General features: G+C 46.2%; 1 protein-coding gene across 2 annotated transcripts in view; it reads left to right on the top strand.

Moving 5' to 3' along the window:
• Tcp11l1 (t-complex 11 like 1) overlaps positions 1–17633 on the top strand; it is a 67628-nt gene that overhangs the window by 13593 nt on the left and 36402 nt on the right. For both annotated transcript variants that reach the window (XM_087653836.1, NM_001109202.2), the window contains 5 exon segments: positions 4122–4342; positions 7550–7686; positions 10051–10247; positions 14778–14959; positions 17258–17430. In XM_087653836.1, the coding sequence (XP_087509962.1) occupies positions 4122–4342; positions 7550–7686; positions 10051–10247; positions 14778–14959; positions 17258–17430 (910 nt within the window).

The following is a 17633-nucleotide window of genomic DNA, read 5'->3' as shown; positions in this document are numbered from 1 at the left end:
TACATTCTAAGTGAGGCCATCCCTTAGTCAAATCCCAGTTCCCAGTGGCTGTCTCTTGTAGGCCTGTAACCAGGATAGGCTCCTGTATAGCCATTTCCCGAGCCACTTTATCTGTTTTGTTACTGTCCCATGTCACTGAATGTCTTCCCTCCTGATATCCTGAGCAATGAATAGTACTCACAGTTGTTGGCTTCATCAGGGCATCTTAAGAGATGGCAAAGGCATCTGTGGCGCTGATGTGCTGGGGGGTTGGGGTTCAGCCATCCCAGATGACATTGTTTTGTCCACCACGGCAGCACCCACTTATCTCTGACCTTTATGAAGAGAACTGTTCTTGTCTGTGGGCAAGGTAGCCTCCACTTTCAGCAGGGGTCAATCAGCCAGTTGTAGAGGTCTTTCCTCCACCCATGTGCTTCTGTCAGTGTTTGACACTCGTGCTGTGGTGGCTCCAGGTCCGGATTGGGCAGCAAGGTGACCAGATTGTCCCCAACCGGTGGAGAATCTAGTCCATGGCAGCTGACCAGTGGTCCCATCTTTTGGGACACTCTATCAGCCACTCTATCACAGTTTAAGTCCTGGATTGGATGATAATTGTTAGTGCCTGGCTGGCAGGAGTGATGTGTTCCAAGCAGAACAGCACTAAGCCATTCATCTCCCAGCATCAGTTACTGGTGTACTGAGACAGGTCTTAAGCTCCACATACACAGTCTATAGATATGTATACACATGGCCTCATCTAGCCATTTTAGCCCACGCAAGCCAATTTGGAGAGCAATTTTCTCATGAGCAAGGGATAGGGGCAGTCAGGGATGACCATGAATTAGTGGGTGGGTTACCCGGCCCACGCCAAGGTCCACTGTTCTTCGGGCAGTCCATAAGTATTGTTCGTTGCCAGTAGCTCCTTGTACTCAAGGTCTTTGGATACTGGCCCACTGGAGCATAGGAGCACAGAGCATTGGGTCCCTGTATCCACAAAACAACTGGGCAGGCTTCCCTTCTATCTCTGTGCATAGCCAGCACCAAGAAGCTCTCCAGTGTCCCCTCTTGTTCTTTCTGGGGCAGTCCCTGACCCAATGTCCTTTTTCTTCGTATTAGGCACACTGATCTTTAGTCAGGAATTCTCTTCTGTTGCCAGGTACTATCTTCCTAGGTTCCCTAACTACTGTGGCCAGTATATGTTCCTCTCTCGTCTTTTATCTCTCTTTATCTCTCTAACTTCCTCTTCTTTTTGTCTCTTTTTTTTTTCTAGCTTTCTGTTCTTTTTACCTCTTTCTCTGTAACTTGTACTAACTCTCAGCAACTTAACTTAACCCTTTAAATTTCTGTAACATTCTCTTCATATCCTTTTTTTTTTTGGTTCTTTTTTTTTTTTTTTCGGAGCTGGGGACCGAACCCAGGGCCTTGCGCTTCCTAGGTAAGCGCTCTACCACTGAGCTAAATCCCCAGCCCCCTTCATATCCTTTTCTTATCTTAGCCAGATTGGTGGGGCATTTTTTAGCCCCTCAGAGACCCACCCTTGGAGCCTGGCGGCAGACCTGGCACTCCCTACCTTTAGGCGTCTGAAAAGAGCAGGCAGAAGTGAGGGCCTTCCATCCATCTCTGGAACACTTTTTCTGGCCTCTAGTAGGATTCTGTCTTTCCTCGGTGGTAAAGAAGACCTGTAACAGTTACTAACAAGCATCTTAAATGGGATGGTGAGAAAACAAGGGAATCTCGAGAATAGAGGTCCACTGAAGAGGGCAAATAGCATTTAGTCACACAGCTAAGCCAGGAGGCTTTCTTGGGACAAAAAAACTTGTGTCTGTGAAACAGAAAAGTGAGCAGAGGGGCAGCCTATCTGTTACCGGCTGTCTCTCTGGACTTAGATTTTACCTTAAGGAGTACCTTCCTTTAGTGCCAGCTCAGTGGCTTTATCGCTCAAGAGACCCATCCTCTAAATGGCACTAGGCTTCCAGTAACAACTAATAACAAAAGGATGGAGAGACGTTAGAACCTGGGTGTTAGATTCTAAGCAGCTGACAAAAGAATTGTAACCAGTTTACCTGGGGCTTCTTGTCTCTTACATCTAATAAGGAGATTGTTAATACTATAGTACCAACCTTTAATAATAAAAAAAAAAAAAAACTATAGCTCTCTCCATGTCTCTGAATATCAGGACTGCAGTAGTAGTCCTTCACCAAACTGTCTCGGTGGGCTAAAGGCCCATGGAAAAGAAAACATTATTCCTGACCTTGGCCACAGCCAAAGCCTGAATTCTAAATTTTGACTGGCAAAACAAAACAAAGTTCTTTACAGTTTGTTGTAGATTTTTTGAAACTATTTTAGGGGCTTCTCTGTCCCTCAACCTGGGACATTTCGACCACAGGGGCAGGAACTGGCTGCTGTGGGGATAGGATCAAAGGCATTCTCCATGCTAATGATGACCAGTGAGAAAAGTAATTTAATGCTGGAGACTGACTCCTCTCTTGGAATAGGGCCAGCAGATAAGGCAGGCTCCCTAAAGAACTTTTCTTAATGAGCACTCTCTTTCTGTGAGCAAGAGTTGAAGGTCTGGCCACTAAAAGCAGAAATTTCTTTCTTGTTTTTGTTTTCCTTAGAGTCCTCCCCCACCTCACTCTCAGCCTTTTTAGATCATTCTTCCTGTAGCATTTCTAACACAGCCTGTCCCTTTTTTATATGTTGACAGCATTTCTGATCTTTTAGGCAGCTACGCACTAAGTGCCATACCGGCTGAAACTCTGCCTTTAAGATTCCTTGCTCCCAAGCAAAATTTAAATCCTTTTCTAGCTTATCTCAGCTGTCCACCGTGAGATTCCCAGAGATCGCGAACCAAGGTGTAGTAATTCACTAAGAAATCTCTCTATAGTGTTTCTTTTTACCTTAAGCCTTTTCCTTTTAAACAGCTCCTGAAGAGCCAGAAAAATTGGGTGAGACTTGAGAAGTCCCCATGCTCGCTGCAGCAGCTCCGCAGCTAATTTCGCTCCCCCCTACTGTGTATTGCCAGCACAAGCACAGATAAAACACTATGTTTTAAAAAATTAACGTTGGCTATCAACCAACACACAGTCTGTGGCCTTTTGGGGTTTATTCTTTTAATTTTTATATTTCTAAACCTAGAATTCGTATAATTCTCTTTTCAGTTACTAGGCCAGGAAACTAAAGAAAGTGAGGGCCCCAAAGTTAAAGTATTTGAAGGAATTTGGATCATGTACTTTTGATTTAGCCACCATTGCCCTTTAAAGTTTCTTTTCAGCCAAGCCATGATAACCTGAAGATGCTACTTATGTACAACAAAGAAAACATTCGTATTTCTTAGAGACTAAAAAACTTGCATTATGAAATACAGAGTATTTATAAATTTTTAGTAAGTGGCATTCAACTTATATTAGCCAAAATGTAATTATACCTTGGAATAGAAAAGGCTGGAGATGGAACTGTTCTTCTCAGTGGCTTTAAGCTTCATACTGAAGAATTGTTACCTGGGAAAATTAGAATCAGTGGTTGGCTCACAGGCTTCCATAGCAACTGACCTTTCCTTTGCTTATCATTGACCAATTTTAGGCAAACATGGTAATACATACAGTGATCCTAGCTAGCATGTAGGGAGCTGGATAGCCAGTTTGTAGACAGATGGGCTAGCACATCAAGACCCTGCCCCAAAGAACACCACCAACCAACCAACTCCCTGCCCAAAAGAACACCACCAACCAACCAACCAACCAACTCCCTGCCCCAGAGAACACTACCAACCAACCAACCAACCAACTCCCTGCCCCAGAGAACACCACCAACTGACCAACCAACTCCCTGCCCAAAAGAACACCACCAACCAACTGACCAACCAACTCCATGCCCCAGAGAACACCACCAACCAACCGACCAACCAACTCCCAGCTTTTTCTTGCATCCAGGTGACTGCTAGAGTGTGAGCAAAACTATAAGTAGCTATTTTAAATGACACATGTGCATGTTTGTCTGTAGGTTTTTAGAGTCTAAACATATGTGCATGATAATAGCAGTTGGTGATCCTTCCCTTTTGAATAGTAATAAATCCTTCATGTATTATAAAAGTGATTCCTGACTGAGAAATTCTGATTAAACTTATCTATGCTCTCTTGTAGACTTTGTTATCTTTCTTGCTGCCTGGTCACACAAGACTGAGAAACCAGATAACAGAAACCTTGGATCTGGAGCTGATAAAACAGGAAGCAGAGAATGGGGCCCTAGACATTTCCAAGCTGGCAGAATTCATTGTTGGCATGATGGGGATATTGTGCGCACCTGCTCGAGATGAGGAAGTTAAAAAACTAAAGGACGTTAAGGAAATAGTGCCTCTTTTCAGGTATGGAATGTGTCCATCACAGTACTTCTAGTTGAAAACTGTTGCAGATTTACATTTCCTTTTTTTTTTTTCTTTTTTTTCGGAGCTGAGGATCAAACCAAGGGCCTTGTGCTTGCTAGATTTACATTTCCTAAAGCCTAGGAATTCAGTCATTTTAAAAGTGTTTCTAAAACAAACATCTAAAACACAGAAATGTAGGAATTTTATCACTAACTGCCACTGTTTTTGTAGCACTAAGAGGCTAAGGTAGGATCTTGAGTTCAAATCCTGTTTAGGGCACATAGATACTATCTTTAAAAAATGAATGAATGAGGGCTGGAGAGATGGCTCAGCAGTTAATAGTGTTGGCTGCCTTGCCAGAGGACCTAGGTTCAGTTCCCAGCAACCACATGGCAATTTACAACCATCTGTAACTCCAGTTCAGGGGATCTCATACAGATATACATGTAGGCAAAATACCAATACACATAAAATAATCATTTAAATATGGCTGAATTGGGGCTGGAGTGATGGCTCCGTGGTTAAGAACACTGCTGCTCTTCCAGAGGTCCTGATTTCAAATCCCAGCAACCACGTGGTGGCTCACAACCTCTGTAATGGGATTTGATGCCCTCTTCTGGTGTGTCTGAACACAGATACAGTGTACTTATATGTAATAAATAAATAATCTATAGAAAAACGTGGCTGAATTGAATGAGTAAGTGTAAAATAAACCAGAGAGATAGAAGTGCTTCTTGGTTCCAGCTGCTTGTGGCTGTGATGACTCAGGTCGCCCAGTCTGTTGACTTTCATAAAGAGAAGTTGGGAGAGCTGGGCTTTTGAAAACACCCTGTGAGCATGTGTGGGTTCTCTAAATCAGCAGCTGCCCACGTAGTTTCTGAAGCCTCTGCTTCCCTGTGGGTCTTAGGGAGCTGATGGGAGAGTTTGCAGTAGAGAGTTTTCCTCTCAGGACAAGAGGGCTGCTGTGGATCTGTGACCCGGGCAAAGAGCAGGGGAAGGGCTGCAGTGACCCTATTCGAAGGCTGTGGTTCTACAGGACCATGGACCTGGGAGCACTGTTGGTCCTAGCCCTGCTTCTGTGCAGAGCCACGTCTACACCTGAACCTCGGGTTCTTAACTACCTCCCTTCCCCCCGCAGTGGGCACTTAGCCGTCCATAGTCATGGTGTAAGCCGGACAGAATGGAAGGCATTCTCAGTAGCAGGTCAGGGGTTTGCCCTTTGGGTGGACAGTGTGAACTGGCAATGCCACTGAACTAGAGCATAAAATGATTCTTAAAACAGAAACTGGGTTAAGAGGGAGGAGGAAAGAGAAAGTTAATTTGTTTTGTTTTGTTTGGGACAGTGTCTCTCTGTGTACCTCTGGCTGTTCTGGAATGCCACTTGAAGACCAGGCTGGTCTCGAACTTACAGAGATCCTCCTGCCTCTGCCTTCATAGTACTGGGATTGTATGTATGAGCCCCTCACGTAGCCAGTTTTTATTCTTTGCTTAGAAAATAAACTAACCTGTAAGCATGAAGACGAAGGAGCTCCAGCTCAGGTCTCTGTCCTCCTCAGGCTGCCAGAAGAACTGGCCTAGACCCAAGGAACACGCTCTAGGCTAGAAAGGCAGTGTCAAGATTAGGATGTTAAAAAAAGCACCTTAAAACTTTGTTAACTTTTAAGCCATTAGTTAAGAGTTTGTGTTCCGAATTTGTTGAACTTCTTAGAAAAGATTTTTATTTTTAGTTGTATGTATGCCTGTCTGTCTGAGTATATGTGTGCTCGTGTGTCTGTCTGGGTATATATATGTGAGTGCTGGTGCTGGAGGAGGCCAGCTCCTCCAAAGGGCCTGGGTCGTCTGCCCTATGCAGTACACAGAGCTTGTCTTCTGGGTTTAGGCTGGCTCCACTCCACCATGGAGTGCTGCTGCTGCTCTTGGCAGTTGTTCCGTGGTATTGGCATCTCCAAAATGCTGGGGTCCTCTGCAACTGGGTTGTACTTTGACCAATAGCCTCTCCTGGGCTCTCAACTTTCCTCATGACTCCTTCAATCCTGGGGCTTCTACTGCTATTCTGGTTCCACCTTCACCAATGGCCTCTCCTGGCCTCTCATGGAGCCAAGCCTTCATTGCTTTCCATGATCCCTTCATGCTTTCAAAACGAGCTCAACCTGGTGACTTACACAGTACCACATTCAGCTGCTAGTATAAGGGACAATGTTGGTCATCTCTGGAACACAGCTTCTGTATACTGACTCTGTTGAAACCACTTCCCAGAAGATTTCACCTTAGTGATGCTGGTTTCTTAATTACCACAAATTTCTTAGCTCCAGCTAGCCAGCATCAATTGTCCCAGTCATGCGAAGGTTTTACTTCAGTGTTTCTGGTCCCTTGTTAATCACAACTGATTCTTTACACTAGCTAACCAGAACCACAGATTATCAGCTCAAAATAGCAAACGTCCTTGCTAGTGTCATTAAGTGACACTCCAACTTCCCTCTGGGACATCACAGGCCATGCCTCCATCATCTGCGCTGCTCTCAACAGGTTCCAGGCTACCACAGAGAAGCTCACTGAGCTTTGAACACTTGATAGCTTTTCAAAGTCCTTTCACAGTCCCCCAAAACAACATGGTCAGGTCTGTCACATGATCTTGGTGAGACACCATGACCAAAAGCAACTTGGGGAGGAAAGGGTTGTTTTACTCCAGAGCAAGAGAGCAGGGACCTAGGAGGAGGAGCTGAGGCAGAGGCTGTAGAGAAGGACTGCTTACTGGCTTGTTTCCCTTGGTTTGCTTAGCCTGCTTTTTATTTTTATTTTCATTTTTATTTTAAGGCCTGCTTTCTTATAGAACCCAGGACCATCAGCCCAGGCACCCAGGCTGAGCCCTCCCCCATCAATCACTAGTTAAGACAGTGCCCTACAGGCTTGCCCACAGCCCAATCTCATGGAAGCATTTTCTCAACTAAGGCTCCCTCCTCTCTGATGACTCTAACTTCTGTGAGGTTGACATGAAACTAGCCAGCACAGGTGCTCTCGAAGAGCAGGAAGTGCTGTTCACCATTGAGCCATCTCTCCAGTCCCCCAAATTCATTTTCTTAACCCATTTTTTTCTCACGATTTCCCAGATTTCTTTTGTTGTGCCTTCTAAGGTGAAACATATATCTCTTTTCCTTTAAACTATGCTTACATAGTTACTGCCTGCTTCTAAATTTTTTCTTTTTTCAGGGCAATATTTTCTGTGTTGGACCTAATGAAAGTCGACATGGCCAACTTCGCTATCAGTAGCATTAGGCCACACCTCATGCAGCAGTCAGTCGAATATGAGAGAAAGAAGTTTCAGGAAGTGTTGGAGAAGCAGCCAAGTGAGTGGCTCTGTGGCCCTTTTTCATCGTTTGACTTCTGTCTTGTATTTTAGTTATGGTAACACGTCACCCAAGGTGAGGAGGTATGAGGGTGGCATGCTTTGAAGAAGGAAAAGCATGGGATGCTCTTAAACATCAAAAACAAAAGAACAGAAATAAACTCAGTGGACAAGCAAGAGCTATGTTGGGAGGACTTGAGAATAAAAATGGAAAGAATGAAGATTATTAGATTAAATTTTTATTTTTCCACAAGGAAAACAACAGTTTTAGCTAAATTATATTTCAGGTCTTAATTTTTGTTCTTTATGACAAATCTGTTACTTAGTTTTTCTCCTGCTGATGGGAGCAGGGACTGTCACCTTACCCCTTTCCTTACACATGCATGACTCAGTGCTCACAGCCAGGAAAGGGCCACTTTCACTCTGCTTGTTGTTGTTGTTAGCTTAGAGGGGTTGTTTGCTTGGGTTTTTTTTGTCTGTCTGTCTGTCTGTCTTTTTTTCTTTCCTTCCTTCCTTTCCCTTCCTTTCTTTCCTTCCTTTCCTTTCCCTCCGTCCTTCCCCCCTCTCTTCTTCCCTTCCTTCCTCCCTCCCTCCCTCCCTCCTTCTCTCTCTCCTTCCTTCCTTCCTTCTTCCTTCCTTCCTTCTTTCTTTCTTTCTTTCTTCCTTCCTTCCTTTCTTTCTTTTTCTTTCTTTCTTTCTTTCTTTCTTTCTTTCTTTCTTTCTTCTTTCTTTCTTTCTTTCTTTCTTTCTCTTTCTTTCTTTCTCTCTCTCTCTTTCTTTCTTTCTTTCTCTCTTTCTTTCCTCCTTCCTTCCTTCCTTCCTTCCTTCTTTCTCTCTCTCTCTCTCTCTCTCTCTCTCTCTCTCTCTCTTCCTTCCTTCCTTCCTTCCTTCCTTCCTTCCTTCCTTCCTTCCTTCCTTCTTTCTCAGGGTCCCAAAATACTTGTAGCCCTGGGTAGAGCACGACCCTGCCTTTCCAGTACCAGGCTAAAGGCCTGCACCGCCACAGCCAGCTTTGGTTTTGTTTTGAGACCAGGTCTTGTTCTGCAGCCCAGGTGGCCTGGTGTTTATTGTGAAATCCAGGCTGAACATAAACTGTGACAGTCTTTCTTTCTTTCTTCAAGTGCTGGGAAGAAAATGGCATTTTTACAAGGCTCATGTGACTTCAGGTAAACAAGTGACTAAGTCTAGTACAGTCGTATTTGTAGGACACTTTCAGGTGCAGTGTGTGGTACATCCCATGTAGCTTAGCTTTGCTGACGAGATGATGGCAGTCTGAATAGATCTTGGGCCTGACCAGGTTGGTTAACTCAGCTTGAGAAGTTAGCTCCTGTAGCCTTCCTTATATGGGAGACTGGGGCCAGGAAGACTGGGAAGAGGGGAGAGTAGAAGAAATGGGAGAAGATTGGCAGACACACTGTTCAGTCCGTGCCTCAGGAGGCACAGGAGCTGCGGTCTTCTAGGCTAAAGAGTGTGGCAGACTCAGGTGCCAGAAGCTCAGCAGCAGTGAGCTCTCTGCTGCGTGGGAGCCTAACTAGAGTCCTGGTCATCACGGTCTCGTACTTTTCCACCATTTCAAGGTCTCCAAAGCCTGAATGCCACAGAGAAAGACTGTCTCTAGAAGGCTGAAGGCAAGGTGTGGCCATGCATATCAGCAGTCAGAGCCAAACTGAGAGCTTTGTGAAGAGAACAGAGGTAGCACCAGGGAGGAGCTGACAGCAGCTATAACCACAGGTCCTGCTTGGTTTGAAGGAGGCTTCCGCCAGGACTGCACCTCTCCCAAGAAGCACTTTTTACTCAGAGTGTGGAGGACACTGGTGTTCTGTGTATCACCTGTGTGTGACTCAACTTTAGGGAAGCAGAGGGAGCATAAGGCCACTGAAAGCCATCTGAGGGCCCCGCTTACATGCTGCCACCTCGGTGAGTCACACCAGAAAGAAGGCTGACTAATATGTAAGCACTCTGTGTGCTGCACTACACAAAGGGACACCGGCTGCTGTCTTGTCCTGTTTGCAAGCCACAAGTTTTGCCATCCGTCAGAGCTGCAGTCAGTCTGGGCTTCCAGCCACATGGACTGTGGTCAGTACTAGAGGAAAGAGTAGGAAGGAAGCGGGCAAGGCTAGGCTAGGCCCTTGCTTTGTCATCCATGAGGCCGGGGTTGGGCATTTCTTTATAACAGGAGTCTCCTGTTCAGATTTGTCTGAGGTCACAAAGCTAGCGATGAGCAATATGGTGATTTGGATTCAGTTCTGTGGGTTCCAAAGTTCATTCTCTACTCTGAATTTCACTGTTTCGCTCTTCATTAAGGTAATCCCAAGAAGTCTCCCTGCAAATGTCAGGGTGATGCGTGTAACCCTGTTTTCCACAGACTCCCTGGACTTTGTCACCCAGTGGCTGGAGGAGGCCTCAAACGACCTTTTGACTCAGAAGTGCAAACATGCCCTGCCAGCCGGGGGAGGCGCTGCTGGCTCTGGGGATGCTCCACTACTGACCGCTGCTTCTGTCCAGAACTATGCCTACCTGAAGCTTCTGAAATGGGACCACTTCCGGAGACCTTTCCCTGAGGTAGGCGCCGCTGGCACTTTAACCATTCATACATTGTCTCAAGTTGCTCAGGGTTTTTTTTTTTTTTTTAAAGAATCTTGTTATTCTGATACAAATCACGTACCAAAAATGTCTTCACTTGAAATTGTAAGTATTTTAAATTCTCAGCGTATAAAGTAATGGATTTCATGGTGGCATTTCATATGTCGTCCTTTGCTCGTCCTCACCCTTATTACCATCCCTTCTCTCTCTTCCGCTTGGTTCTACATTTGTTTATGTGTCTTCCTTTTCTTCTCTCTCTGTATGTGTACATGTGTACATTCTACAGATGAGACAATAAGCAATGAGATCTTTCTTTTCCCTTCCCTCATTATTCTCCCTTGTTCTCCTCCTTTGTGTTTTGAGACAGAGGCTCTCCACGTACCCTTGGCCGTTCTAGAGCCTGCTATGTAGTCCTGGCTAGTCTTGAACTCGCCAAGATCCACCTGTCCCTTCCTCCTCAGCATGTACCCCTCAGTGCTTTCTGGTATATTTTCAGACTTAGATTTTCAGGCATCATCAGCCAGCAGACTTTCTCCTCCTTCCAGTTCTGCTTTCCACTCTCTATTTGTCTGTTCTAGACAGTTCTATAAATGAGTATACAGCTGGCTCCTTTTGGGAAGCACAGTGGGGGTTTTTAATGGCACGACCAGTTCTTAATCATTTGATTTTTCCATTGTACTTAAAGAATTACTTACTTGGGTTGGGGATTTAGCTCAGTGGTAGAGCGCTTGCCTAGCGAGCGCAAGGCCCTGGGTTCGGTCCCCAGCTCTGAAAAAAAGAAAAGAAAAGAAAAGAAAAAAAAAAAGAATTATTTACTTGTTTTTACATTTGCTTATGAGGTGAGTTTGGGAATGTGTCAGAGGACAACTTTCAGGAATTGTTCTCGTCCCCCACGTGGGATCTGAGGATCAAACCTAAGTAACGGTGCTTGCTGGCAAGGCCTTTACCTGCTGAGCCATCTTGAAGACCCCATTGTGTTTGAGTTGTAAAACATGACATAAACATGTTGGAGGAGGTGTGTCACTGGAATGGGCTTTGGAGTTTCTTTCTTTCTCTCCTTTCTTCTTTCTTTTTTCCTCCCTCCTTCCTTCCTTCCTTCCTTCCTTCCTTTCCTTCCTTCCTTCTCTCCCTCCCCTTTCTTTCTCTCTCTCTCTCTCTCTCTCTCTCTCTCTCTCTCTCTCTCTCTTTCTTTCTTTCTTTCTTTCTTTCTTTCTTTCTTTCTTTCTTTCGGATTTACTTTTTGAGGCCAGAGAGATGACTCAATGATTAAGAAGAGCACTGGCTGCTTTTCCAGAGGATCCAGGTTCAATTCCCAGCAACCACATGGCAGCTTATAACTGTGTCTGTAACTGCGGTTTCAGAGTCTCTGACACTCTTAGACAGACAGACATGCAGACAAAACACCAATGCACATGAAGTAAAAATAAATTTAAAAAATTTAAAGATTTATTTTTATTGTTTTGTAATTATATGTGTGTGTCTGTGTGGGTGTGTACATGTGAGTTCAGTGCCCAGAGAGGTCAGAAGAGGGCATCAGATCCCCTGAAGCCTGGAGTTATGTTATGAGCCACCATTTGGGTGCTTGGAATCGAACCTGGGTCCTCTGCAAAAGCAGCTAGTTATCTTAACCATTGAGCTTTGAGGTTTCAGAAGTTCATGCCAAGCCATTTTCTTTTAGCTACTTCTCCAGCATCATTGCCTGTCTGCTCCCTGCCATGATGATGATAGACTAAATCTCCAAAAGTATAAGCAAATGCCCAGTTAAATGCTTTCTTTTATAAGAATTGCCTTGGTCGTGGTGTGTCTTCACATCAATAGAACGGTGACTAAGACAGTAGTAATCCCCTGTCCTCCATGGCTCTTGGTGTGTCTTCACAGCAATAGAACGGTGACTAAGACAGTAGTAATTCCCTGTCCCTTATGGCTCTTGACAACTACCATTATACTGCAAGTCTACAAATTTAATAACTCTGGGAGTTTAATTTTTTATCTTTGTTTGTTTTGGCTTTTTTTTTTCTTTTTTCTTTTTTCTTTTTTCTTTTTTTTCGGAGCTGGGGACCGAACCCAGGGCCTTGTGCTTGCTAGGCAAGCGCTCTACCACTGAGCTAAATCCCCAACCCCTGTTTTGGCTTTTTCTGACAGGGTCTCCTGCGGCCCAGACTGGCTTTGAACTTCCAGTCTTAGCCTTCCAAATGCTATGATAACAGGCCCAGCATGTGCAGGTGCTTGTGTTCATGGAGTCATGCCACACTTATGCTTGCGTGCCTGGCCTGCTTACGATGTCTTGTAGGCTTATCACATCATCTCCTACTGTGTGGACACAGCTCATTTCCTTCCCAGCTGTGACTGTGGTCACTCTGGCTTTCGTGCATTCCGCTGCTGTGGTTATCTGTGTGCCGCACACTGTGTGGACATTTGACTTCAACTCTAGAGGTTGTATCCTGGCTGTAACTCCTGGGTAGACTCCAGGCGCCACACTTTGAGAGACTGCTCATCTGTTCTCACCCTGCCAGCAGTGCTGTGTGACGTGCTTCCCATCTGCACCACTGGACTTTTTATACTGTTTTATTCAATCTGTCATGATAAAAAAAGGTGTGTATAGGTGTTACACATCTTTAATCCCTGAGTTCTTCAAGGCCAGCCAGGGCTATATAGAAAAACCCTGTCTTGAAAAACCATAAAAACAAAACAAAATAAAAACCTGGTTTTGCTTCACAGCTTGATTGCCAAAAGGTTCTGCCACTTCCACAGTGAGCAGCATTAGAAGCAAGTCTAACTGCAGGGACCATTGCAGAGGATGAGTAATGAGGGGTTCCCCACTTTTCTGGCAGAAACTAATCTGGCGTGTGGCTTCCTGTCTTCTTTGAGGGCACTTGTTCCTTTTTCCAGCCTTAGACCTGCAGCTTCTGTCAATGTGCTTGTCATGGTCCCTATTTCCTTTCAAGAGCTGTGAGTTTCTCTTCTTGCCGGAGTTCCCTGTTGGTACGGAACGGGGAACCTAAAGCTGGTGCTGGCTTGTTGGAAGGTGTGACTCTGGGGAGTGGCATTGGAGCTTCGGGAGGGAAGTCAGCAATGGAGAAGTCAACTCCTCTTAACTAACTGTTAAGTGACATCGTGGCCACGTGAACAGTGAGGTAAATGGAGGCTGTTAGTGAAGAAGGACCTCAGTCTTGAGGGAGGTTTTACCTCCAAGAAGTCCAGGCTCTGACTCCATTTTCTGATTATTGTTTTCAACACTGAAGCCCAGTCCCAAACTTTTTTTTTAAAAGATATTATATATATATGAGTGCACTGTAGCTGTCTTCAGAAGAGGGCATCAGATCTCATTACAGATGGTTGTGAGCCACCATGTGGTTGCTGGGAATTGAACTCAGGACCTCTGGAAGAGCAGCCAGTGCTCTTAACCCCTGAGCTATCTCTCCAGCCCCCAGCAAAGAGGTTCTTTTTTTTTTTTTTTTTTTTTCCAGAGCTGGGGACCGAACCCAGGGCCTTGTGCTTGCTTGGCCAGCGCTCTAACACTGAGCTAAATCCCCAACCCTGTAGCAAAGAGGTTCTTAAAGCTTGTTTGTTTAACATGTGAAAACTCAGATCTAGGCCAGGCATGGTGGTGCACACTTTTAACCCCAGTGCTCTTAAGGCAGAGAGAGGTGGATCTGTGTGAGTTTGAGGCCAGCCTGGTCTACAGAGTGGGCTCCAGGACAGCTGCAGCCATATGGTGAGATCCTGTCCCCAAGCCTACCACCCCCAAAAGAAAACAACCACAAACCTCTGAGCCGAATCAGCCTCCTTCGTGCTGCTCTTCCCTCATCTCTGCAGCCTCGGGTAGGGAAGCCTGGGCTCTTTAACGTGAGAGGCAGTCACTTGCAGGTGGCTTTTGTGTGGCTCTGCTCGGTTTTTCGTTTCTGACTGTTCTCTTTATTTAGACACCTGAGGTGGTTTTGTTTGTTCTGAGACCGTCTCGCTTTGTGTCTCAGGCTGGCCTTACACTCACAGCAATCCTCCTGTCTTAGCTGTCTGAGTGCATCTGTGGGTGGGTGGAGGGTGCCCACCTTGCCCAGCTCTTGGTGCTCCTTTGTGCTATGGATACGGGGGTGAATAATTGTAGGCTCTGCTTTAGGGATCTCCCATCTGTCAGCATTGTGACTTCATGGTCTGTGGGGATGGAGATGGACTCTCATTGGCCACCCTAGCTGCATCTTCTTACCCTTCCCTTCCTGCTACTGTATCTCCTACTGCTCCACTGCTGCCCTGGTTTCTCCCTCTTTCAGGGGCTGTACAAAGAGAGGTCCCTTTTGTCTAGCCTCAGGGAGTAAAGGCACTTGCCTGAGATCTCAGTCCTGGAAGGGGTAGAGTCTCAGGTTTATGGCCAGACTGCCTCAGCTGTTCTAGCTCTGAAAGGAATCCAGGAGATCTGGAAGGGCAGGGCAGAGCAGGTGGAGGTGTGACTCTGTTGCCCTCTGCTGGCCAGTTTGCATTTCTGCTCAGCAGTGCCATGTGTGTTCATTGCAGACAGTTTTGATGGACCAACCTCGTTTCCAAGAGCTGCAGCTCCAGCTGGAGCAGCTGGCCCTCCTGGGAGCTGTGCTGCTCGTCACGTTCAGTACCTCTGCACCTGCAGTTTCTGGGCATGCCGGCTTTGCGGAGAAGCTCAAGACGGTGGTGAAGATTCTGCTAGCAGACGTGCATCTGCCGTAAGTGGCCGACCTACAGTGAATGGACAGTGGGAGTTTCCAGTGTAAGGCCACCAGGAGATTGGAGAAGACTTTGCCTACCTGAAGTTGATTTATGGCTATCATGTCCAGGTTACAGGGAACAGAAGCCTTGACCAGGCTCTAGGATTGTAGTTTTCAAATGTCTGTCCTCAGAGCCCACAGTGAGTAATTCGGCTGCGACCAGAACATTCTAACACAAATAGAACTGAAGTAGACACCTGCCAAGGTAGAACATTCCCCATGTTTAACCTGTTTTCTAACTTAATCCGATTTATTAACAAATCACCCCACTGACTTCCACCCACTGACCCCACTGACTTCCACCCACTGAGTTGTTTTCACTACCAACCCTCAGTAAAAACCATGACCTTAGAGAAACCAGTGGAACGTGGACCTTGGCCCCAGGACAGCCAGTAGTTCCAGCTGCGTCTCTTGGAAGATAAAGATCACAGAAGAAACAAGCTCTACTCCTTGGAGCATGCCCTTTGCCACATACCATATAGACATGTCGTGTCTGCCACAAATGTGTCATTTTCTCATGAGTCAAACTTAATATTGTACACATTCTAGCACACACACATTCTCCCTCATCACAATCAGGACACGACTCCCACGAGTCACAACACATGGGTGGGTTTGAACAGTGCTAGGAAGCCCTGTATCTGATAAGGCCCACTGCAGAGGGAACCCTTCTCATCTGTCTTAGTTTCTAGTTCTGGGAAGAGACAACGCGACCATAGCAACTCTTTTTTTTCTTTTTCTTTTTCTTTTTCTTTTTCTTTTCTTCTTCTTTTTTTTTTTTTCTTTTCTTTCTTTTTTTTTGAGGCAGGCTTCTCTGTGTAGTCCTGGCAGTCCTGGAACTCACTAGACCAGGCTGGCCTTGAACTGAAGACATCCGCTTGGCTCTGACTCCTGAGTGATTAAAGGCGTGTGCCACCATTGCACTGCCTAGTGGTCACAGCAGCTCTTACAATGGGGCTACTTTACACTTCAGAGACTTAGTCCATACTGTCAAAGCAGAAGCATAGTGAGACACGGCAGACACGGTGCTGAGGAGGGGTCAGGAGTTCTCCATCTGAGAAGCAGGCAGTAGCAAGGCCACACCTCCTAACGCCACTCCCCACAGAGTTCCAGTATGAGTATATGGAGCCATGCTCATTCAGACCACTGCGTCCCCTTACAAGAGGAGGAGGTTGTACTGCTAAAGCCTGTACTGTGTGTTCGGTCAGTGCCACGTGGAGCGTGTTCACACATTGTGACCAGCAGACTGAGGCCTGCCCTGAGGCCATTGCTCAGGCTCAGATGTCCCTTCCATTTTTGTTCCTCTTCTTGGGAGCTCTGGCTACTCTGGGGCTGCACAGTGTGATACCAGACCAGCAGTGAGGCCTGGGACTCGCTCCCTTATTTCCCAGAAGTGCTACAGTACAGAGCATAGTCACTAAATAGCAGTGTGAGTTAAAGAGCTGAGAGGAAACTGTTCTCCCAGCAGCCCCACCCTCAGGGGGCTACCAAGGAGTCGGGGATATTTGTTCTCTTCTTTGGATTCTTCCTTGTACAAATAGCTAGAGTACATTTGATCCCAGTGCCTGAACAGTAGGGTCAGAAATTCACAGCTAGCCCTGGCCATCTCCTGTTTCAAAAACCAAACCAAACCAAAGCGTCTGCAGAGGGTTGGGGATGCGCCTCAGCTGGCCAAGTGCTTACCGTGTGTGAGGTTTTTGGCCTGGTTTCCAGCATGGGGGAAAATCGAGATACAAAAGAGTATTCAATGAACAACGTTTCCCCCCTCCTGTCCCACAGCTACCAAATTTCTGGTTTCTGTGTATTTCATTGGAGGTGTTGGGGGATAGAAGGTGGTTCTAAGCTTATTCACTGTGTAGGCATGAACTTTGTGCTTTGAGGCTTGGGGATGTAGCTCTGTTGACAGAGCGCATGCCCACCGTGCATGCGCCTCACATGCTCAGAGTCCTCGTCCCCAGCACTGTAAAACTGGCGTGGTAGCTCACAGCTCTAGTCTTGGAGGTAGAGACAGGAACACCGCAAGTTCAAGGTTTTCCTCAGCTGTAAAGTAAGTTCTAGACCAGCCTGGGCTCTATGAGGCCCTGTCCACAACAGACAGCAACCACTTTGGTATGATTAGAAAGGGATGCCCAGCTAGGAAGTGAGGGAGCAGGGCAGGGAGCCACAGATCCTACACACTCTGAGCTGTCATCCTTCCTTATCAGGACAGCGCCAGGGTTGCATCCTTTGTTCTCTTTCTTCCCCTCTCTATTTTAGTTCCTTCCAACTGGAGGACGCCCTGACTTCCATTGGGGAGAAAGTGTGCCTGGAGGTGAGCAGCTGCCTCTCCATGTGTGGATCCTCTCCATTCTCTGTCAGTAAGGAGACTGTGCTCAAGGGCCAGATTCAGGCCCTCGCCAGTCCTGACGACCCCATTCGCAGGATCATGGGTACGTTTAGGGGGCATTCTCTCACTTACTTCCTATCGCTGTGGTGAAATATGATGACCAAAAGCAACTTAGGGAGGAAGGGTTTGTTTCATCTTAGAATCGTCCTGTCATACTCTGTCACTGAGGAATTGGAGGCAGGAACTGAAACAGAAGCCATGCTGGGATTCTGCGTATTGGCTTCCTTTCTACAGCTTGCCCAGCAT

Source organism: Rattus norvegicus, chromosome 3 (assembly GCF_021556685.1).
Source record: "Rattus norvegicus strain SHRSP/BbbUtx chromosome 3, alternate assembly SHRSP_T2T, whole genome shotgun sequence".
Taxonomy (NCBI): Eukaryota; Metazoa; Chordata; class Mammalia; order Rodentia; family Muridae; genus Rattus; species Rattus norvegicus.
The sequence above is the reverse complement of the archived record's forward strand: the minus strand, read 5'-3'. Positions and strand labels throughout refer to the sequence as shown.